Raw genomic sequence first — 24,401 nt, 5'->3', positions numbered from 1 at the left:
CTTAGATACTCATGGAAGTGAATGGGTGAACGTGTTGTATAAGTGCTTTGAGTGCTCAGAGTAGAAAAGAGCTATATAAGAACTAGTCCATTTACCACTCCAGAGAACACGTCTCCACTGCTCTGGAGTTCAGTGGCATTGTACTTTACACCACTGCATCTGACGCTTTGCATCATGCTCTTGGTGATGTAAGGCTTGGATGCAGCTGCTCGTCATGGAAACCTATTCCATGAAGCTCTCTGCGCGCTGTTCTTGAGCTAATCTGAAGGCCATATGAAGTTAGGAGGTCCGTAGCAATTTACTGCAGAAAGTTGGTGATCTCTGCGCACTATGCGCCTCAGACTTCCCTTTGTAATTTTACATGGCCTGCCACTTTGTGGCAGAGTTGCTGTCGTTCCCAATCACTTCCACAAAGATGTTATAATCTCAGTAACAGCTGACTGTGGAATTTAGTAGTGAGGAAATTTCATGACTGGAATGGTTGCACAGGTGGCATCCTATCACAGTACCACGCTGGTGAATACTTTTGGCAGTATATCACAGCTTAAGCTTCTTCTTAGACAGAAGTATGATAACAAGGTTGCATGGCTCCATTTAACTGACCGAACATCATTTAATAATAATGCATAAAGCCTCTTTCTGTTGATATTTATGCAAAAGTACAGATATTGCAGGTCTGTGCTCTAATGACTCCACTGAAATAATTTCTATTCATTATTATTATTATTGAAAGTTCTGAAATGAAAACTTCTCTTAAAAAAATCACACAGATCTTTGACACATTTCCAAACCCTTGGCTTTTCATGGTGAAGAAGTTAAAACATCTGGCAGAAACATCAGGACTTCTGAAATCACAATTCGCAGTTGTCCATGGATTAATAAGGCTCCTCAAAGCCCTTCAAACCTGAAGCTTTTCTGTATAATACTTGTATAATCTTAACTATCTGATTTCTAATTAAGGAAAACTAGGTGAATAAACACCCCAGCTGTCAGAAATGGATAATTTTCATAAATTTTCCCAGAGCATGGAGATGCATTACATAAATTTTACAAGTGTACACATCCAGCTATGAACGTTTGTAAATGTTGCCTGATGGAGGTACACGTTAGAACACAAATTATGTGAGATGACTACAGGTAATAGTCACAGTACCCAAGTAGTTAAAATGCGTTTGGGATCTTGTGTGCTCTCCCCAGGCAGCACTCTCACCTCATCTTCAGACAGTGTCTTAAATTGTCCCAGGTTTCTCTAATTTAAAAAAAAAAAAAAAAAAAAAAAAAAAAAATATATATATATATATATATATATATATATATATATTACTATGCTGTGTAGGTTCCCACTACTACTACTCACTCAGAGGCAGATTAAAGTGAAAATAGGTTCTGGTGGCCTTACAAAACAAAGAGGAAGGTGGATGAATTTCTAGAAAAAAATAAGATTAAACTTTGTAATCATTGAAAAGTGTAGTCTTTTCATTTTTGTGCCTCAATTTTAGACTGGTTTCAATAACACTGCCTATTTCTTTTTTCATCATCACTTCCAGGGTGGAGGTTAGAGGTTAGAATTAAATGTCTGTGGTAGGAAAATTTTAATTTGAACCTCACAGTGACATCCAAGGTCTCAGCTGTTATGGGAGGGGCACAGATTTATCATTTGTCATCTGCCTGGATAAATCAGGGCTCACCGCGATGGAAGAAGAGCCAGAATACTTATTCTTCTGTGACCCTTCCCTGGCACTGCAGGCCTTTTCACCATTTGTTGCTGTCATGTGTGCTGCATTCATAATAGGTTGCAGTACCACCACTGCTCTTGCTTGCTGCTCCACTCACATTGTATTTCACTTCTATAAACTGTGGTTTATCACCTGCAGGTTTCTATTCGAAAGTATTTTTGATAATAAATTTATTTGGTAATCAACGTTCTCATTCACAGATTGAGCTGCATGTGCACCTCGATGGAGCCATCAGGGTGCAGACCATTATGGATGTTGCCAAGTGAGTTGACATTACATATTAACATTTTGAGCGCTGTTTTATCAGCATGAATGTCAATAACTGTAGAGCAATGACAGGTATACTGGGTGATATTAGCTGATTATATAGGCCACATGAAAATTCTGCTGCTTTATTTTCAGATGTCATTTGGCCCATTATGATTTATATTTTAGGAAACTGCATTATGGAGTGTAAACTCCTTTATTAAAAAATGGTTTTAAATCAGTTTACTGCGTCCCTACCCTCGTCTATGGTCATGAGCTTTGGTAGTGACCAAAAGAATGAGATCGCAAATACAAGTGGCAGAAAGCTTCCTCCGAAGGGTGGCTGACCCTCTCCCCCATCACCCCCGAGATAGGGTGAGGAGTGCAGCCATTCGGGAGGGGCTCAAGGTAGAGCCACTGCTCCTCCACATTGAAAGGAGCCAGTTGAGGTGGTTCGGGCTCCTGGGTGTCTCAGGTTTTCTGGGCATGCCCTACAAGGAGGAGGTCCCGGAGGAGACCCAGGACCTGATGGAGATTATATCTCTCAGCTGGCCTGGGAAAGCTTCAGGGTCCCCCCAGATGAGCTGGAGGAGGTGGCTGGAAGGAGGGAAGCCTGGGCTTCTCTGCTTAGGCTGCTTCCCCCACCCGACCCGGCCCCGGAAAACCAGAAGAAGATGGATGGATGGATGATTTACATGAAATGTTAACATAATATTTTGTTGACAGGTCACAGACTATAATTAGGATGGTTACCAAGTAGCCTACTAACATTACTACAAGTATAATGCAGTTGACTTATGTTAGCTCGAGCATTTAGGTAATACTAGCTGTGCAAACATGGAGCACAGTTGGTTTCACAATGGCAGTGTCAGCTGGCTGAAAAAAATGGTAACCTGTATTTCAAGATAGCAGCGTAAAGTATATCCATGTCCATGTGTAACTGCTTCTTTTATCAGTAAGTCAAGGCGGTGTTACTGCGATAACTGCTCTACTCGCTTGGTGTAGTTTTTGCTGAGCAATGTGTAATTTTTCTTGTACTTGTGGGTGCTGTTCTTCAGCATGTGAGGATAAACAAGGACATTTGCAGGCCTATTCATCAATAGGGCACATACTTACTGAACACCGCACGCTCATATGGTAGTGTCACAAGGTAGCTATGCCCTAAATCTCAACAGACTTGGAAGTTTTTGTTTCTCTGTATTTTTCCTGTTTTAGGAGGCGTGGCATCCCTCTGCCAGCAGATACTGTGGAAGAGATGAAGCAGAGGATTATTCTTCATGAGCCTGGCACCCTCACTAGCTTCTTGGAGAAGTTTAATGAGTACATGCACGTGGTTGCGTAAGTGCCAATATACCATATTTCAGTTGCATAATTAGCTAAGGTGTTTCCTCTCTTGATCAGGTGAACCTGGGTGCAAAGAATGAGTGACTAAGAGCCTAGTTAAGCAGGTTGTTATCAGACAAATGTAGCTGCTACAGTTATAGTGCATCCAAAGTCCGGATTTTAAAATCAGGATGTGTGGTATAGTTTGTGGCTGGTGGTACTGACCCAGAAGGATTATGCAATATAATTGTGCACCACGACAGGGGGGTTGATTTTAAATGCCACACATACAGAACAGGAACACGTTATTGAGATCAAGTTGCACCTTGGCAGCCAAACTAAAAGGAGAGTGAAGTTGTTCAGGGTTCCTTTCCGGTGTCACTCTGTCTTATATTTAGTCCTGCAGTCACAGGACTAAACCATTTAAAAAGACCGAATACAGTCTTTCAGATGCTCAATGGCCGTAAAAGAATTCAACAATGACGGTCTGTATAATGTCTGGAATGCTGCATCGGTTGTGCTGAATGGACTCTTCTGAATCAAGGCGTTTAAAGCCTTGTGTGCAGTACGGCTTCAACAACACAGGGAACCTGCTGGGCTGAGTTGAACTCGGGCTGAATTGTTGTGTGAAATGTGGCTGTGTGTGTTCTGAGGGGGGTTACCGAGAGGACGCTGCAGAACAACACGCATTCGAGGCTGGTCAATGAGCATTCGCTTTCATTGTAAATGCTGGCAGCAGTGTTGTTTTCAGTCACATGATGTGCAAGTGAAAATGTGCTGCTGGAAAACAGGGAAAGCTGTAATTCTCTCAGTATTCTCTCCCTATGAAAGTACTGTATTGTCATGCAGAAAATGACAGAAATATTTCAGCTGTAAAATGTATTAATCATAGTGGTTTACACATTCACCTAACAAGCGACACCTCCCTGGCTCAGCCCCAGAAGGAGGCCCAAATTCTTTTGGGGTTGTGTCAGGAAGGGCATCCAACGTAAAAAGCTGCCAAGTCAAAACATGCAGAGCTACCCACTGTGATGACCTCTTGTGAATAAGGGAGTAGGCAAAAGTAGATTTAATGCTATGGAAAGCACGGAAATTTCTCAGGCAAAATTTTATATTTGCTTTTATTAGTAAGTGAGACTCTACCCAGCATTACAAGATGTGATTAAAAGGTTTCAGGACTTGACCCATAAAAAAATCTAAATCCTTATGTAAATTAAATGTAAATCATCTGTCCTTCAGGGTCATTTACACGTGCACCCTGCACTGCTTTTTGGGTCCTGAGTCCTGAAAGTCTTGCTCTGTCCCTTTGCACATAGGCCTCTGTTAGGTTCACTGAATCAGTGTGTCAACAGCAATTATTAAAAATGATTTATTATTTTGAGGAATTGCAGTAGGAGGAATCTGGTGAGTAGGGAAGGTAATGAGTGAGTTGTGTAGATATGGCCACAGAACTAACCTGTTTAACTGTACAATAGAACTATGTGTTGTCAGTCCAACCCTGTGGGTTAGACCTGATGTTTCACCCTGGGTCTTGGACACTACAGACTCTTCAACTAAAACACTGCTGAAAAGCTTGATGTAACCCCTGACTTATTAAGTACCTCAGAACAACTCAATTATCTTAGACCAGATGCTAGGTTCGGCAGGAGTACAATGGAATCAAGGTGAGTGCGAAATGAATTGGCTGGAGGCAGGAAATGAGCAAAAGACAGTTATTATTTTGAGCAAAAATGAAATAACAACACAACGTAATCAGAACAATAATAATAACAACAAGCCGGCATATCAAAATCAAAACACAGTCTTACTGAGCTCAGTATTTCAGCTTTGTCCTTTTGGTCGTTAGTCAAGTCAAAATATGTTTGTCTTTCAAGTTCAGCTCCTTTTTTCAGTCAGTGGTTTGTATTGTTACCACGTAGATGTTAACACAGAAGAGAAGAAGGGGACTCCTCGACCAATGTTCAGTTCTGCTCTGGGCATAGGCTCGCCATCTCCGTCCGGAGAGAATCCAAGGATGCGATTCAGCAATCCAATCCAACTTCTTAATCAGCAAATCAAACCTAGCCTACACACAATAATGATATTATTGCATACAGCTAAATAAAACCCAATTTCCTATCTTATTCTTACAGCTATAGCTTAGTCTTTTTTCTTCATTTCCCTTATTACCACAGTAATATTTTACATGCATGTTTTTCTTCAAAATCTTTGTAGTCATGAAATTATCTCCAACAACGCAAACAATAAATGAAATTATTTTTTAATCAATTAAATGATTGATTCTTAAATCATTTTTTAAGCTTTTGCAAACATGAAATGCAACTAATTTCTCACTCCTTGAATGAGCATGTAGTATACCTAACTCCAATATTCTCCTTAAGTCATCCTCTGTATCAGTTAAACCCTCTCTGGGCTACTGGGTTCATCATTACAAATGTTCTGCAACTTTTTCCTTATAACTCATAAAAAGATACATTTGCAATTAACAAACATTATATCCAACTAAAGAAATAAGTGCAAAGAAAAGAAAAGAAAACTTAAAGTGCGTATTGTAAACTCAAACCATACTTGGTAAAACCATATCTTAACAGAAACAACATTTCCAGGGCTCTTAAGTAGAAAGGAATCTACCCGCGACTTAGCGTTAGCACAATGCTAAAGTTTAGCATGACGCTAGCTCCAACAACACAGGGTCTCACTCACCAAGATGAGGTATCAATAAGGACACGGCGACGGTCAGCCACACGGCCTCTCTAGCTCGTGTTCCATCAACTTAACATAACAGATATTTCAGATTAGCTTCTGTAAATGCAATTACTTGTTGAGAATACTTTTCTGCATTAAAACTCACCAAGATGACTGATAAAGTTCAGCACAGCGGGTCTACGGCCTGCCACCTTCAGTTCAAAGTGCCGCATATAGCGAGACCGGAAGTAAGGTTAAGACGAGGGAATCACACTTCCTCTTTTCAAAATAAAGGTTTTTCAAAATAAAACAGTACAAGTGTATTGATATAAATAAAAGAAGAGAAAAGGGGACGCTTTCTCTACTGGGTTACACACTCCCCTGCTAAATGTCATGCACGTCCCGTTGCATGTGTACCCAGTACTGTCTTTCGTGACTATTAAGGGACTCGGAGAAGGCTGTACTCAACCCTTGAAACAGAGATTTCACGACCGTCACTAATGGATTTCCTAAATTAGGATACTCAAGTCTTTTAGGAGGTTGTCTGGTTCTTTCCGATCGTCGTACTGGTTGAGTTGTAATGGGATCAATACTATCTGTTTCATCAGGCACCTCAACTGATTGGCTTACTGGATCTTCGACTGAATCTCCAGGAGGTTCATCCAGCATGGTGATCGGTTCATTTTCCACTAGGTCGTCAATTCCAGTATTGGTTCCATCCGGTTGGGTTCCTACAAGTGAGCAATCCGTAGGTTCATCTCCATTTGGATCTTTCTCCATATTTGGTTCTGCATTGGCAGTGGTTTCAGATAAGTCACAATCAGGTGGGTGTGTCACGTCCGGTTTTTGAGAAATTTTTGGATATTCGTGCACAGTAGTAAATCTGGCTATCTCTTCACATGGGGATTCCTCAACCCATCGAAGCAGAGGTTCATCGTCAAGTTCGGTTAACTGTTCATGGTCATTATTTCGTGAAACAGCAGTCCGACGTGTCTTGGAACAGCGAATCGGTTCTGGTTCAGATGTGTCTGCTGCATCGGCAGGAAGACAATTGCAGGGAAGCAAAAGGTCTCTGTGTAAAGTTCGGGAGGGACCTTGCTTTGACTCAGGCTTAACCGTATAGACGGGTAAGTCACCAGCACGTTTGACAACTACATGGATGTCTGCCTCCCATTTATCAGCAAGTTTATTCTTACCACGCAGCCTCACATTTCTAACTAAAACCCTGTCCCCAGGTTCAAGTTCAGAAACAGTGATTTTGTGGTTAAATCTGGTCCTATTCTTGTCCGCCACTTTTTGAGCGTTCTCTGAAGCTAACGCATAGCTTTCCTCTAGCCGTTTCTTGAGACTTTCAACATATTGCAAATGTGTCACTTTTTGATCTTTGTTGAGAGGAAGTCCGAACGCCAGATCAACTGCCAATCTGGGTTTTCTGCCAAACATTAATTCGTAGGGAGTAAACCCTGTCACGTCATTGCGTGTGCAGTTATACGCGTGTACCAGCGGCATAACATACTCTTTCCAGTGGGACTTTTGTTTGGATTCAAGTGTTCCTAACATGCTAAGCAATGTTCTGTTGAACCTTTCAGTGGGATTACCCCGTGGGTGGTATGGGGTAGTTCGTGTTTTCTTAATGCCTGAGATCTCACATAACTCTTTTATTAGTTTTGCCTCAAAATCAGGACCCTGATCACTGTGCAGGCGCTCAGGTATACCGTAGTGAACAATGAATTGGTCCCACAGGCACCTGGCAACCGTTTTTGACTTCTGGTTGGGGGTAGGCAACGCAAGAGCAAATTTAGTAAAATGATCAGTTATTACGAGGATGTTGCTCGTATTGCTGCTGTCTGGTTCCAGACTAAGAAAGTCCATGCAGACTAGTTCTAGAGGTCGTGTGGTGGTTATGTTAACCAGTTTAGCTGCTTTTTCAGGGGGACACTTTCTTCGTATGCAGCGATCACATCTCTTTATTTTCTGCTCAACCTCCATCGCCATACGAGGCCAAAAGAATCGTGCTCTGACCAGGTTAAGTGTTCTGTCATAACCTAAGTGGCCCATGTCATTGTGCAAGCTTTGGAGTACTGGAGCTCTGAGCTCCTCCGGAAGAACGAGTTGGTGCGTCACTTGCTCTCCATCTTGTCTCCTCCTATATAATACCCCATCATGCATCTCCAGTCGATTTAGCTCCCTGAGCAAAATAGGAAGATCCGGGAGTTCTTTCCTAGCAGTTGGTGGAGGAGTTACACCATGTTCGATTTGTTCAATAACTTGCCTGATTGTCGGGTCTGCTCTTTGTTTGTCCATTATTTCTGATTTGGACAAGGCAGGAATAGTTGGTAAACCAGGGTGTTCCTCTGAACCATAGATGTCTGGGATCGCTTCTGCAGAGATGGTAAGTGACTCCACAAGTGTAACACCACTATCATGACTGTCACTCCTGATTTTGACAAGGTGATTCTGACAAATGGCTTGGACAACATCACTATCCACGAGCTCTGTGGTGTCGTTCGCCGCTAGATGGCGCTCTACAAACCGGCTTACACGCTCCTGCTCTTTTTGGGACTGGACATCATTTACAAGCTCTCCTTGAGGACGTCTAGACAACCCATCTGCGTCTAGGTTTTGCTTACCCGCTCTATACTGCAACTTAAAGTTGTAGGTTGACAACGCGGCAAGCCACCTATAGCTGGTGGCATCTAGCTTAGCAGAGGTCAATATGTATGTAAGCGGGTTACTATCGGTAACCACTGTGAACTGTCCACCATACAAATAATCGTGAAACTTTTCAGTTACTGACCATTTGAGTGCTAAAAACTCCAACTTGTGAGCTGGATAACGTGCTTCGCTCCTTGATAACCCGCGGCTGGCAAAAGCTATGGCCCTGAGCTGGCCTCCCTGATCCTGATAAAGTGCCGCCCCTAACCCGGTGGTGCTGGCATCGGTATGGAGTACGTAAGGCAGCTTTGGGTCTGCAAAGCCTAAAACCGGGGCTGAGGTTAGCTTTTCAATGATAGAATCAAAAGCCTTTTGACAGTCTGTGGTCCATCGGCTCTCAAATGGCAGTCTGGGGTCAAAGTAGGTCTGTCTGGTATCTTTGAACTTTGAGTTTTTGCGGAGTGGTGGGTACCCACGCGTGAGGTCATTTAGAGGACGTACTATGGACGAGTAGCCTTTTACGAACCGTCTGTAGTACCCTGAGAATCCTAAAAAAGATTTCAGTTCTTTAAGATTCTTGGGTCGTGGCCAGGTCTTTAGAGCCTGAATCTTTTCGGGATCAGTCTCAACACCGTGTTCAGAGATTATGTGACCGAGGTACCGGACTGTTGTTTGGAAAAACTTACATTTCTCCGGCGATAACTTTAGCCCATACTCTTTAAGACGGTGGAGCACCCGCATAAGTCGCCGTTCATGTTCCTCCAAACTATCTGAAAAGATGATGAGGTCATCTAAAAAAACCAGAACCTCTTGCAAGTTCATGTCACCAACGCAGCGCTCCATGAGTCGCTGGAACGTGCTTGGGGCGTTGGTTATGCCCTGTGGCATTCGGTTGAATTCCCAGAATCCAAGTGGTGTTACAAATGCGGTCTTTTCTTTGTCGGTTTCTTCTACCTCAATCTGGTAATATCCGGACTTAAGGTCAAGGACCGTAAACCACTTAGATCCTGACAGGGCTGAAAACGTTTCTTCCAGATTTGGAAGAGCGTAAGAGTCTTTTATAGTCTGCAAATTAAGTTTGCGAAAGTCTATGCATAAGCGCACATCATTGTTTCGTTTTCTCACCACAACGATGGGAGACGAGTAGGGTGACTGTGACTCTCTTATCACACCTGCTGCAAGCAGCTCCTGTAGGTGTTTACGCACTGCCTCAAGGTCTTGAGGGTGTATAGGGCGTGCTCGGTGCTTGAAGGGAGTCGGATCGTAAAGCTTGATGGCGTGCTTCACTTGGCTTGTACACCCAAAGTCAAGATCATGGGATGCAAATACTTCTGTGATGTCATTGAGTTGCTTGGTTATCCTCTCTTTCCACTCAGGTGGAATCGGAGAGTCACCAAAGTTGAAACTCATCGGTGTTTTGGTTGTGGTCGACTCACCTCCACTACTGACACTGTGCTGGGACAGAATACAATGGAGAGCTCCAAGTTCTGCGATGACACAAGTGGAAGGAATGGTGATATCCTGTTCTGTTTCATTTGTAATCATTACAGGTACTTTGTGTGGAGCTCGTGAAGGGAGTGTTATCAAGCAAGATTTAACACACAAACCACCAGGCAAGGAAGACTGAGAGGGGTGCTCAACCATGGCACATGTGTCAGTTACAGCACTGTGAATGTTTGCAGATCCTTCCAATATTACTGTTTGGCCTGCTGGAACTACAGCTGCAGACTTATCTGACAGGGTAACTAATCCAATGTTCCCATCTTTGGTTTGTGTACGTCTTAGTTCTAGGGTCTTCAACAGTGCTCTATACCCGCAAAGACTAGGTAAGTAACCAATGGTCTTAATGTCCAAAAACTTCTCATAAAGGACATCGAGTGTGTTTGTTCCAACTAGCACCGGTGTCTGACTGTTCGGATGAGCATCCGGAACAACAAGAGCCAAGGTTGGTATGTCAACCTCTACCTCTAGAAAGTCTCTTGGGAAGGTAATACACATCTCTATATAGCCCAAATATGGGACGAGCTGTCCTGCAGCACCCTCCACTTCCAAAAGGTTATGGAGTGGGTTAAGGTTTTGATCTGGGAAGTTTTGTTTGTAGAAGGACTCAGAAACAGTGGTCACTTGTGATCCTGAGTCAAGAAGACAATTCACATGAATGCCAGAAATGTTAACTACAGCTGTGCATTTAGAGCCAATTAATCCTTTGGGCAGATTATACCCCTGTGGCTTGATGACAGACTGTTTAAGGGTGGCTCTTTGCTTGTACTTAGTGGGACATGACTGACTGCCTACAGCCCCCATTTGCCCCGCAATAGGGACTGTTTTTAGTTTAACCGTCCTTTAACGGCTGAGGGATTCTCAACCTCCCACTTCCTCTGCTTCTCTCTAAGCAGTTTGCGCTTTTCAGAAACTAGAACTGGGTTTGGTTCATTTTCACAGTTTGGCTTGATGTGACCATCTTCTCCACATTGGAAACAATACCACGGCTTGGGTGGTGAACTCCAAGTTCTGACTGTTCGTTCTGTGAGTTCCTTGGTCACCTTTCCCGGCTCTCGTTTCTCTTTTGGCTTTGTATTTAGTGTGTTTCTTTCATTCTGTACTTTTGATTTTGCCGTCAGTTTTACTAGTTGGGAGTGGATCTCTGCGACTTGTTTTGAGAGGTCTTGAATTGAGCTTAAGGTAGTTGTGCTATCATTTTGATCTGAGCAGTCTTTGATGGTTTGGAGGTGAGATGTCACTTTTTGCTTGGTACTGCTCAAATGTTGTCTCATTCGCATGTTTTTGGCAGCATTTTGGTCTTCCTCAGTGCGTAGCATGAGAAGCAGATCAGGGAAAGTTGGTGGGGTTTCTCGCTTTTGTTTTAGCTGAAGCGCAGTTAAAAGGGGATCGTCCCAACACCCTCGACAGAACTGGGTGATGAGAAGTCTGTCAAAGTCATGACTTGAGGCACCGCCCCGCTTCACAGCGTGAGTTAAAGCTATGTGAAGACGTTGCAAGTAAGACGATGGTTTTTCACTTGTATTCTGGAATGTGTCTAGAAACTTGGCGTACAGCTCCCCGCCATCTTGAACTGCCCCATAGGCAGAGTCTAACAACCTAAGGTATTCTGCAGGCGAGCTGCTAGGGTTCAAATGCTTAATTACATCAGCTGCTGGGGGTAAGACCGACTCAAGGATCTTTCGAGATTGTTGCACTTTGGAAACGGAGGAGTCACTCATGAGTAGCTCCACACTGGAACGCCATGTGTCATAATCTGGCTCATATGTTGGCCGGGGGTCTTTGCCAGAAAAAGCTCTAAGTTTTTGTGAAAACTGCTGCGCTGCATAATCTTCTCTCTTTACAATGTGCTCAACTACCATACGCTGCACTTCTGGAGGATTTAAATCATGTGCAGATATGGTGGTCATGCTATGAGCTGGGGTACTCGCAGTGTGATCTGACTGGCTCGATTGTTGTGCACCTTGAACACTGAGGTCAGCTGCTGCAGGCTGAGGCTCGACCCAGGAAGAAGCTGGTGCATTCTCAGGTAAGTTGATTGACTCTGTGTGATCGTGTCCAGTTTCTTTGACTGACTCAGCAATCTGTGACATCATGTCCTTCAAGACATCTGCAAAATCTCTGCCACTCATCTTAGCTAGGTTTTTGATTTCAGTGAGATATGACTTGGTCGTATCATTTCCCACACAGTGCGTGTAAACACTGGCAAGCGATTGTATCCTATAACTATCCCTGCTGTTGGATACATGGGTACATGGCAATGGCTCAAGAGCACTAATGGCAATACCTGAGTTGTACTCAAAAATAACACTTTGGAAGAACTTAGATTTACTATCGTCTATTTTTATGACTCGTGAGATTGACCCAAACTGTTTCAAGAACTCAGCCACTTCCTCAGTTTGCTCATCTCCAGCCATTTCACTCACTATCACCGCATTGGGGACCTTAACAGATTTACGTTCAATAATATCCATTTTTAGTAGGTTAAAGCTTAATGCAACGTCAGGAAAAAAGAGAAAAAGTCTCCTGGCTGGCTCGCCATTTTATATTTGTAACCCCTGACTTATTAAGTACCTCAGAACAACTCAATTATCTTAGACCAGATGCTAGGTTCGGCAGGAGTACAATGGAATCAAGGTGAGTGCGAAATGAATTGGCTGGAGGCAGGAAATGAGCAAAAGACAGTTATTATTTTGAGCAAAAATGAAATAACAACACAACGTAATCAGAACAATAATAATAACAACAAGCCGGCATATCAAAATCAAAACACAGTCTTACTGAGCTCAGTATTTCAGCTTTGTCCTTTTGGTCGTTAGTCAAGTCAAAATATGTTTGTCTTTCAAGTTCAGCTCCTTTTTTCAGTCAGTGGTTTGTATTGTTACCACGTAGATGTTAACACAGAAGAGAAGAAGGGGACTCCTCGACCAATGTTCAGTTCTGCTCTGGGCATAGGCTCGCCATCTCCGTCCGGAGAGAATCCAAGGATGCGATTCAGCAATCCAATCCAACTTCTTAATCAGCAAATCAAACCTAGCCTACACACAATAATGATATTATTGCATACAGCTAAATAAAACCCAATTTCCTATCTTATTCTTACAGCTATAGCTTAGTCTTTTTTCTTCATTTCCCTTATTACCACAGTAATATTTTACATGCATGTTTTTCTTCAAAATCTTTGTAGTCATGAAATTATCTCCAACAACGCAAACAATAAATGAAATTATTTTTTAATCAATTAAATGATTGATTCTTAAATCATTTTTTAAGCTTTTGCAAACATGAAATGCAACTAATTTCTCACTCCTTGAATGAGCATGTAGTATACCTAACTCCAATATTCTCCTTAAGTCATCCTCTGTATCAGTTAAACCCTCTCTGGGCTACTGGGTTCATCATTACAAATGTTCTGCAACTTTTTCCTTATAACTCATAAAAAGATACATTTGCAATTAACAAACATTATATCCAACTAAAGAAATAAGTGCAAAGAAAAGAAAAGAAAACTTAAAGTGCGTATTGTAAACTCAAACCATACTTGGTAAAACCATATCTTAACAGAAACAACATTTCCAGGGCTCTTAAGTAGAAAGGAATCTACCCGCGACTTAGCGTTAGCACAATGCTAAAGTTTAGCATGACGCTAGCTCCAACAACACAGGGTCTCACTCACCAAGATGAGGTATCAATAAGGACACGGCGACGGTCAGCCACACGGCCTCTCTAGCTCGTGTTCCATCAACTTAACATAACAGATATTTCAGATTAGCTTCTGTAAATGCAATTACTTGTTGAGAATACTTTTCTGCATTAAAACTCACCAAGATGACTGATAAAGTTCAGCACAGCGGGTCTACGGCCTGCCACCTTCAGTTCAAAGTGCCGCATATAGCGAGACCGGAAGTAAGGTTAAGACGAGGGAATCACACTTCCTCTTTTCAAAATAAAGGTTTTTCAAAATAAAACAGTACAAGTGTATTGATATAAATAAAAGAAGAGAAAAGGGGACGCTTTCTCTACTGGGTTACATTGAGGTCGCTCTTTGCTCCCACTTTGGGTTAAAAATGTTGTCAGATCCCAGCTGTACTCGTCCATAGGACTGCAACTAGAAAATAAAGTTCATTGTCTAATTATCTTGTGGTCATGTTTTTGATAAATTGTTGAATCTGTAAAATGTCAATATGTTCACCAATTAGTAGAAAAAAGCAATATATTTCGCACATTTTACTTTTCTGTCAAATTTGCATAGCACCTGCTCCATAAAGTTCATTAAAGTACTTTGCAGATCACTGACAAGCTGATAGTTAGGCGGTTCACATGTAAACTGCAAACGCAAGACTAAAGTGCAAGAAAAACTAATAAAACCATTAAAGAATACAAATTGCAAATAAATAAAAAGATAAACTTAAGTGAAAACTCAAGAAAACATGTCAGCACAAAGGATAAAATAAATGTTCAGTAATTAATAACTATAAAGATCCATGTCTAATTATGTATTGCTTCTTTTAATTGGTTTTTATTTGAAATCCAAAGCCCAAGTACATTGTTATGGATAATAAGGAACAGTTATCAGAGTCAAAGGATACAATCTTATACAGATTATAAGTCAATCATCACCATTAAGTTGCAAAAAAAAGTGCATCATATCATATATCATATCAGTAACATTGTGTGCTTGCGCCTTGAAATGCTTATGCTTTGGATTGTGAAAGACAGTATTGTATAGATAACTGATTATGAGAGTCCAGTGGATTAACTTTTTTTTTACTGAGATAAGCTTGTCAGAGCTAATGGGCAATTATTCTTCTCTGTTTTATTCTCAGTGGAGACCGAGAGGCCATTAAGAGGATAGCCTATGAGTTTGTCGAAGACAAAGCAAATGAAGGAGTGGTTTACGTTGAGGTCAGATACAGCCCACATTTTCTAGCTAACAGTGGTGTGGATCCAATTCCATGGAACCAGAACGAGTGGGTATTTGTTTTTAATAGCTCAAATAAATGGTTGAACAAACTTCTGTTGTATTTATTGGAACGTTTCTTGTTGTCTTTGCTCAGGGGCGACTTGACTCCAGATGAGGTGGTGAGCCTGGTTAACCAGGGTCTCAGCGAGGGGGAAAGGAAATTCAATATCAAAGCCAGGTCCATTCTATGCTGCATGCGCCACATGCCAAGTAATGAACTGTTCATGCTCCTGTCTGCCAACACAACCTTGTGAGATAAGGTTTCTTGTCTTAGCATCTGCCTCAGTTAGATAATAAACAGGACTGCCACAGAAAAACACATGCTAACCTCTAATAATACAGAAAGCTTTATTAAGGTATTTTTTTTATTCTATATTCTACAAATTGTTGCTCTCCAGTAAACACCATATATCTCCAACTAACTAAGAGTTTTTTATGGACTGTTTTTAGACAAAGTGGCACTTTGAGCTCTTGAAATGAAATTGCTAACATGTGACTATGGTAGTTATGGAGGCGCCACAGTAATGCAGCATTTATCACTGCACCTCAGCCAAAAATTTCAGCATTCAAAGCTTCTACATGGTTAGAGCCTTTCTGTGTGGAGTTTGCATGTTGTCCCTGTGCCTTCAGGGATATATCAGCAAATTTTTTCTTTCTTTTAGACAAAACATTGACAGATTTTCCTAATATTAGTTATGTATAGTTATTTATTTGAAGACAACAGTTAAATTTCTTTTAATTATTGCAACAGGCTGTGAACTACACATTTACTCTGTGCAACTCCACTCATATTAGCTGGTTGTTGTGTTTGTGACGTGTCAAACACGTGTGTTGCCAACAGGGAAGGCAACGCACGTGGTTGACATTTCTTCTTTCCTTTATTAATTTTAATTTTTCAGCTGTTATCAATACCGATACATCGGCAAATGGCTCACATTGGCCGATAAACTGGCCCCACTGGGTGCTTTGGTTTCCTCCTACAGCCCAATGCAGTATTATAAATGTTATTCTTCAGGAGTCAATGAATGCATGTATTAAATGTCATTGAAATGCAGTATTTGTTGAGATTTTCTAAGACTGCTTTTCTTAAAGCCACAAAAAAAAAAAAAACAATGGTGGTATTAAAGTCGTCGTTTTGGAGATACATGGTTTTTACAGGTTTGGACACGAGAGGGCTAATATGTGTTATATTACTGCTAGTAGCAGCAGAACTCTGGTAAAATGAGCAGTTACTGTTAGCAGCAGCAGTGACCATAGAGATGTGTCTGTTGCTCTGCTCCATTTATGCAGCTGTTTCCTGTATAACTGCCGAGCGCCATTCATATCTGCCATCGTATATTTTCTAGTTCAACTCCTGCAAAACATGCTGTAATAGTTTACATTTTATTGTTATCAGTGCCTTTGTGAACAGGATATTTGAGTTGCTGTATTTTAGAAAGCATCAGACGCATTAGCAGACTTGTATGTGCTTGAACAGTTGACGGTGCCTACGTATGCAACTTTGGATTTTTGCGAAAGACTTTGAGGTAAAGACCTATGTGAAAATTTCCAGGAAGTAATACAAGTCAGGATGTGATGCAATAAGCCGGGGAAACACTTGATTGTTATGTGTTAGATAAGGAAAGTGAAGCCACTCTAATGTTTTTACAGTGAATGTAAAACCAAGAACAGCATGGAACAGCCACCTTTGTTATGTTCAAAGGTTAAAAAGTAGCCAGCTGCTGGCACTGGTTTCACACAGACTGTGCAGACTGATTCTTTAAGAACAAATCTCTGTTGTTGTTGTTGTTGTTGTATATTTTCTAGATGAATACAGTTATGAATGCTGATTAATGTCTTGAACTTGTCATAGCTGTGGATTAATGTAGCATCGTAGTTAGATATCATCACATTTATGCATCACTCATGCAGCATTTGTGTGTATTTTCAGGCAGCAGGACCAAACTGTTAAGTAACACATTTGTGTTTTAAATTCTTCAGACTGGTCAAAGGATGTTGTGGAGCTGTGTAAGAAATATCAGCATGAGGGAGTGGTTGCCATTGATTTGGCAGGTGATGAATCACTCAACTGTCAAACCAATCCAGAACACAGGAAGGCCTACGAGGTGAGCTTGGTGACAAACAAATTATCTTTGGTCAACAGTAAAAAACATATAAGCCAGGCTCGCACCATCCAGCTGCAACAACAGAGCGTTATGTCATTTCGAGGTCATAAAATACCTTTATAGTCGTAGAGTCCACCCCATGTTCCCACAGGCCACAGCCGGATAAATATGGCTGCAGTTTTTCGCACCATCAACTTTCAGGCATCCTTAGAGTATTTGAAGTTTTATTTTACAGCTACAAAGAGACATGCTTTGTGGGATGGTAATGGTCCACAGTGAAAATTGATAACCATTTGGAAGTATTGCCATGAATTTCTCTGGAAACCATGCTTCCCACAGGATAAAGTCTGCTGACACCTTGAACAAGTACTGCTTATTGTAGTAAGATGTCTTACCAACTGATTTAGGAGAAAATGACAAACATTTATGGTTCTCAGTTGTAATTATTTTAGTTATCCCTGGGAAAATCTAATTTTCCCAAACCAATTTCCTCTTGTGCAGTGAAGCTTCTCAGAAACATCCTTTTTAGTTTTCTGCTAGCTGTATTGATTCATTCTGAGAATAGCACAGTGAGTAATCAGTTTTGCCTGTCAGACCTTAATGAAGGAAGTAGATTAATCACTTAATACACTGAAGTACTGGACATTTTACATCAAATTAATTACTTTTGCAAGCACGGGAGGGTTTTGGGTTAACAGCATGGGGAGATATCATAATCTGTATTTTATACATGTTTTTTCATACACATTTAGTATGAAAATAATAGAGTTAAAGGTAAATAGTAATAAAGAGATCTCATGATACCTGTGAGAATGTACAAAAATTCCTTTCACGCAGCCACTGCCTCAGCTTGTGTGTCAATGAAAATACACATCAGAAGCTGAATGAGGTGAGCAGTCAGTCAAGCTGGCCAAAAAAAACGTATTGTGCAATTTCAGTGTAATATTTGCAGATGTCGTGCATATTTTGTTGACTCACTCTGTATCCATGAAACATCAACACAGCTACAATACCATCTGAATGCTTGGACTGCATCTGTCACATTTTGCCTGCATGTGTGTATTTGTGTGTGTGTGTGTGTGTGTAGACAGGTAAACACACAGTTGAAAGTTGAAGCAAACTCATCTCGGATGTGAACGTTTTGGGAATGCTGGGCTGTCAGTGATTTCCGTGCACTCTTCTTTTTCTTTTTCTTTAGAAAAGTTGCACAACATGCAGGAAAAACTTGACAAACTCGTCAAAGCCTCTTAAATTTCTTTTAACGTCCATGATTGACTACAGCTGGTAGCTTTTCTGTTCCAGCAGAGAAAGGGATTGTTTCATCACACTCATTGGACTGACCAACATGCATATGCATCTAGTACTCCTAATAACAACCTAAATTTTAGTCCTTTAGCATGATCGTGTTGATCAAATGTTTCATTTGTTTTCTTTATTTTTTCCTTTAGAAAGCTCTTATATCTAATATCTGTATATGATGAGCAGTATTTATCATTATCTACTGTGTCATTTATATACAAGTCCTCACTGTACAGGAGGTCTGTAATCCTGTTGAGGGGAATCTATATTGATGGAATAAATTTCCTTCAATTATTAACGAGTAGCAGAGCTGACAGAGCAAAGTCTACCTTAATATTGAAGGTTATCTTCATATGGGATCTTTAGATGCATGCATAATGTGCTGATTAAGCATGACACACTTTGTGTGCCCAAGGTTGAGAGTGCTAAAATGAAAGCAGATGTTCAAGACAGAGCAGTGTCCTCTCTATATTTAGTTTCCCATGATGACAAATTAAAAATGAATTCTTGTTTCAGTGTGCACCCACTGGGGAACAGTTTTCACTTTGCTATTAATTGCCAAAACAAGTGTGTGCAAAAACCTGTCTACATTATAAATGGCAGCCCAGTGAATGGTGCATATTGCAGATGTGAAAGCCAGATGTTTGGCTCAGCTATTTGATTACTGATGTGTTTTTATGATTGATTTTTTTTTTTTTTTTCCCGATCAGGAAGCAGTGCGTTGTGGGATCCACAGGACTGTTCATGCTGGCGAGGTGGGCCCATCATCTGTGGTGAAGGAGGTAAGCTGCTCAACAATAACACCAAAGGATTGGTGGAGCCCACTGATTGCTTAACTGTCCGTATAAGAGTGTTTAAACAAAACAATGAAGCCACATATTAACCGCAGAATAAAGGGCCGAGATCCAAACAAAACAAGAAGAGCATAGCTTTATGTCCGCTAACTGAAGGTTAGTGTGCCTTTAAATTACGTTATACATACAGTATGTATTTCAAGGCAGTAAGCTGTTCAACAATGAGATATTTCCGAGTCATCTGAGTGCTTATATGTCCTGAAAAACAAAATGATAAAACCACATGCTGACAGCAGGAATGAGAACAGAGATCCAAACAAAATGAGAAGAACATGGTTTTATATTTGGTGTTGGTCATTTGATGGTTGGTGAAACAACAAATCAGATGTGCTTTAATATTTCTAAGAACTCAAAGTATTTATCACTGAGTAAATACTATCTATGCATAAAGGATGACACATGAACAGAGATATGTGAAGCTCCAGCACTATAACGCAAACATGTGAGGCACACCCACAGCTAACCCTGAGAGGGCCCCTTTCCCCCAGCAAAGAGCAGGCAAACTTTAGCATAACATCTTCCATAGTGGGTCCATTGTTATTTTGAAACCACATTGGAATTTAACTGACATAAATTACAGAACCAACTGTACTCAGTAAATTATAAACTACTGGCAGCTCTGGCTCAGATGGTAGAGGAGGACATCTACCAATCAGAAGGTCGGTGGCTCAATCCACAACTCCTCCAGTCCGTGTATCAAAACATCCTTTGGCTGCTGGGATACTGAACCCCAAATCACCCCGAATGAGTGTGTGTGTGTTTGTGTGAATGGATATGTGTGTGTGTGTGTGTGCGCGCGCGAATGAGCCTTGTAGTAGAAAGTGCTTTAAGTGCTCAAATTGAGTAGAAAGGTACTATATAAATACCAGTTCATTTATCATTTAAACAAACTACAAATGATAAAGCGCCACAGCTGCTGTCACTGTGTTGATCATGCAATAACTCATTGTGGCAAGAGTGCAGGAAGTTATTGCACAAAACTCTGCCGAGTATAATTAGATTGTTGCACATTGTTACTGTGCAGAATAGATAAGTAAATAGAAGAAGCTTTCCTTAAAGGCTCACTACGGGTCTCACATCTGTCCCTCGCCTGACTGTCGAGGTGGTGTCTTTTTCATTTAAAGCTGTCTAAAGTATAGCAAACATCTAGCTGCTAATACAACGTCCTTCACAGCTGTTGCTGACTGGCAGGAGCAGGGTCCATTTGGACTGCAGGTCCCACCTCTTTTTAGGGCCTACAAGGGTATACTTAAGAGCCCAATATAGGTCTACATACTGTGATTATTTTTTTTTTTACCATCCATCTCAAACCTCTTTAGTGCAAAACCACTTTATGTCTGACTGTGCAGTGGTTGCTAAAATAAAACAGTCACTCTCTAAGCCGCCCCATCCTTTAAACTAACAGATCAGCTATGTCATAACATCTGAATGTGCCTCTGGAAATAGCTTGCAGCCACTGCTGACATCTGCAGTTTTCTTCACTTTATAACCTTTCACATGTCATGAATTCGTGTTTCATATTTAGGCTGTGGAAGTGCTGAAAGCTGAACGCATTGGGCACGGTTACCACACTCTGGATGACCCGGTCCTCTACCAAAAACTGCTGGATCAAAAAATGCACTTTGAGGTAAAGAATTATGTGAAATGATCGGCATTTCCATTATAAAGCTGAATCATGCACAAGGTTTTCTTATCTACTAAATGTACTTTACCCCCTTCACCACTACACACTGATAATCTTGGTCATTACAGACAGGAAATGAGATGGTTCTATTAGTTAATTACACTGATATAGTGGAGCAGCAAGCTACCAAGTATCTACTTGTAGGAACAATGATACACTGACCCCTAGTGGAGAGTTTGATTTCATAATAGAACATGAAATTATACATTTGACCCTTCTCATTTCCTCAGTTCCTTTCTTACAAGGAAGAGACACATAAGCTCGTCCTTCAGATGTATTTTAGGAATCACAACATCCTAAGAGAGGGAACGCTGAGGTTGATTTAAGAAGAGTACTCACTAATGCCTCAGTGGGACACTTAGTGGAAGTGGGCGTCAGTAATTCCACGTGTGTTTTTCCTGCTGTGACAAGTCAAAATGGTGTTTTATGGGATAGCTCGGCCTCTCAGTGTTGCCTTTGCTGTTCTGATTGCAGACATGTCCCATTTCCAGTAAGCTAACAGGTGCCTGTTGCTCTGACTTCACCAAACACCCCATCATTACGTGAGTTTTTGTTTTACATATTTAAATAAAACAATTCATTGAAACTAAATTTAGGCACTCATTATCGTTTCACCACTTCCTTCGTGCAGGTTTATGAAGGATGAAGCGAACTACTCTCTGAACACAGATGACCCTCTGATCTTCAACTCTCACCTGAACCTCGACTACAATACAGCGCACAAAGACATGGGATTCACAGAGCAGGAATTCAAACGACTGGTGAGATCAAATGCATGAATAATTACAGCAGCGGATCACAGGAAGAATTCATTTGAATATGGTTTGAAAGTAAGGCGGGGGTGTGTGTAGATGCCCTGCGTGTTGCATCGTTAAGTAAAGCAGGGACAAAACCTCAGATGGAGAAATATTCCACTGTTCACCGAAGAGCCTCGGTCGCATTTTAAACAACGCATGAATTCTGCTCCACATCCAAGTTTGGAATAAGTGTGCAAGAGATCATTAAAGGGAGAGTGACACTGACATTTAAGTGGCTTTTTTCCACAAGTGAGATGAGAAGATCAATACTCGTTTCATCTTTATTGTGAAGCTACATCCAGGAAACAGCAGGCCTGGCTCTGTATAGTGGTAACAAAAATGAGCTATAAAGCGCAGTAACTGCCACACTATTTCCTGAACAGTGACGGGAGAGGATGCCTGTTGTCACCAGGAGGCGTCCCTTCCTGTTGCTAATCTTTTGCTGCGCCAGGTGCCCGGTGCAAAATCTGCTGCACAGTCACTGGTTGTGGAGTTCCATATATTTTTTTTTTATTTTACATAAGTTAAGAAGGATAAGATAAGCAAAGCATTGATTTTGTTAAGCAGTAAGTGAAACCATCAGCATTTAGCACCGTTTCTGTTTTCAGTTCCTTAATCTTTTGCTGATTCAAGCCATTTATTGCAAAACTAGCCAATGCGAGAAGATTAATACTTCTAAACAGTTTAGATTTTCTGTGCATTTATTCAATAACATCTATCCACATATGAATTTGCAGAAGCTCGAAGCGCCGCTGCTGCCTTTAGTGCTGTATTTACTCCACATACGAGTATTAAAAATCTTTCCAGATTCCTGAACCATTCCCTAAAAGTGAATTCTGCAGCTGAATGTGAAATTTGTTGCCTTCTTGTGTCTTACAGAACATTTGCTCTGCACAGTCGTGCTTTCTACCTGACAATGAAAAGGAAGAGCTCCTCAACAAACTCTATGAGGCCTATGGGATGTTGCAGAGCACTGCCTTTTAAACCCGACCAGCGGATCTGAGGATAAACCTAACGCAGGGACAAATCACTCACAGACCTTAATCTCCCATCCGATGCAGTGGGAGATGTTTTTAGTCATTTTTAACCCAACATACATATTGAATATTACATCAGATATGCTGTTTTTTAAAGGTTAAAAATCTTCACTTTACATACCTGTATATCATCTGTTTGTGTGTTTGAGTACAAGGTACAAGCAAAACGTTTTGGTACTCAAATCAAAAACCATATGATTTAAATTTGGCTGCATTTTTTTTTTCTTGTGCACCTCCAGACCTCTTTCAGCACAGCTGCTGTTTTTGCATTGTTCCATAAAAGTCCCATTGTGTCCCCTTTCACCACAGACCTCCACCAGAGGGAAAACATTAGCTGTAATGGTACATGTGGCAATAAAGGCCACATGCGGCAATAAAAACCAGCCCTGTTTACCAGATTTGGCTCCCTGCAACTTCATCTACGTCGCCAAAATGAAAGAATCCAACTGAGGTTGTTCAGGGTTTCTGTCCAGGGTGCCTCCTAGGTAAGGTGTTTTGGACAGATATCCCAGGGCGGGCTCAGGAAACACCAGAGAGATGGTCTTTCAACTGGCTTAGGAAAGTCTCAGTAGGGGTAGGAGGAGCACACTGAAGTGGTAGAAGGGCAAGAGGATAAAATGAGACATCTATGAAGCAATCTTTAAAAAAAAAAAAAAAAAAAAAAAAAGCAGCTGTACTTTAAGTGGTGAGGAGATGCATAAGCTGATAACCATGAAGGAGAGAATAGCCAAATGGACACATGGTTTTTGGGGCGGATTTTAGAATTATTTTAAAATCATACTTAGCATTTGCATAGCTTTAATGTGTTAGTTAAGGGTGCTTTTTTTGGACAAAGTTAGGGTCTTCTGCAGTGTCCAGATCAGAACTTCTTGACCTTCATCTTGTGTTTACGTCCTTTTGTAGTAAGGAGATTCAGGGAAGCTTTGAATGTACCATTACACTCATGAAGTAACAGGTTTAACACATAACCAGACTGAAAATGAAAAAGTAGGTGGAGGTTGTTTGTAGTTCACATCTGTCACAGCTAAATCATTCAAGTGTCCTCTGAAACCATGATGTGAAGCATAACTGGAAGCAGCGGATGCTAATGACTACCTACGAGAAACTAGAGTTCACTTTGAATATCCACTGTTCAGGTGTAGGTGAAGCGCAGCAATCCAGCGTTGGAGACACACGTGCTTTTTGCCCTCCACGTGAAAAACTGCATCAGGTGAAAACAGCTCAATACCAAAAGTTTAGTCTTACATATGAACACTAGGTGGCACACTACCATCACCTAGATGGACAGACCAGTGGTTTTGCATTTGATTACGTTTTTCTTTTTTTGGATGTATGTATTTATTTAAAATATTTTTCAATTTCACTTAATAAAAAAAAAAAAGCACATCCATTTATAACCAACACATTTATGGCACTTATAAGAAAACAAAATAAAAGCTATTGTAAAATGTTGCTGCTCGCCACCATTTCTTTACCTCAATAATCTCCAACTAGTAACTTTTTACACATCTTTCAGA

The 24,401-nt window shown here is 41.0% G+C and overlaps 1 protein-coding gene across 1 annotated transcript in view; it reads left to right on the top strand.

The window, feature by feature from the left end:
* ada (adenosine deaminase) overlaps positions 1-24,255 on the top strand; it is a 29,126-nt gene extending 4,871 nt beyond the window's left edge. Inside the window, exons 2-11 of the mRNA XM_030732821.1 lie at positions 1,937-1,998; positions 3,198-3,320; positions 14,972-15,115; positions 15,203-15,318; positions 17,089-17,213; positions 19,223-19,294; positions 20,892-20,993; positions 21,525-21,592; positions 21,682-21,811; positions 22,727-24,255. Of these exons, the coding sequence (XP_030588681.1) occupies positions 1,937-1,998; positions 3,198-3,320; positions 14,972-15,115; positions 15,203-15,318; positions 17,089-17,213; positions 19,223-19,294; positions 20,892-20,993; positions 21,525-21,592; positions 21,682-21,811; positions 22,727-22,831 (1,047 nt within the window). The 3' untranslated portion in view covers positions 22,832-24,255. The remainder of the gene's footprint in view (positions 1-1,936; positions 1,999-3,197; positions 3,321-14,971; positions 15,116-15,202; positions 15,319-17,088; positions 17,214-19,222; positions 19,295-20,891; positions 20,994-21,524; positions 21,593-21,681; positions 21,812-22,726) is intronic.
* The last annotated feature ends 146 nt before the right edge of the window (positions 24,256-24,401 follow it).

Source organism: Archocentrus centrarchus, chromosome 7, assembly GCF_007364275.1.
Source record: "Archocentrus centrarchus isolate MPI-CPG fArcCen1 chromosome 7, fArcCen1, whole genome shotgun sequence".
Classification (NCBI taxonomy): domain Eukaryota; kingdom Metazoa; phylum Chordata; class Actinopteri; order Cichliformes; family Cichlidae; genus Archocentrus; species Archocentrus centrarchus.
The sequence above is the reverse complement of the archived record's forward strand: the minus strand, read 5'-3'. Positions and strand labels throughout refer to the sequence as shown.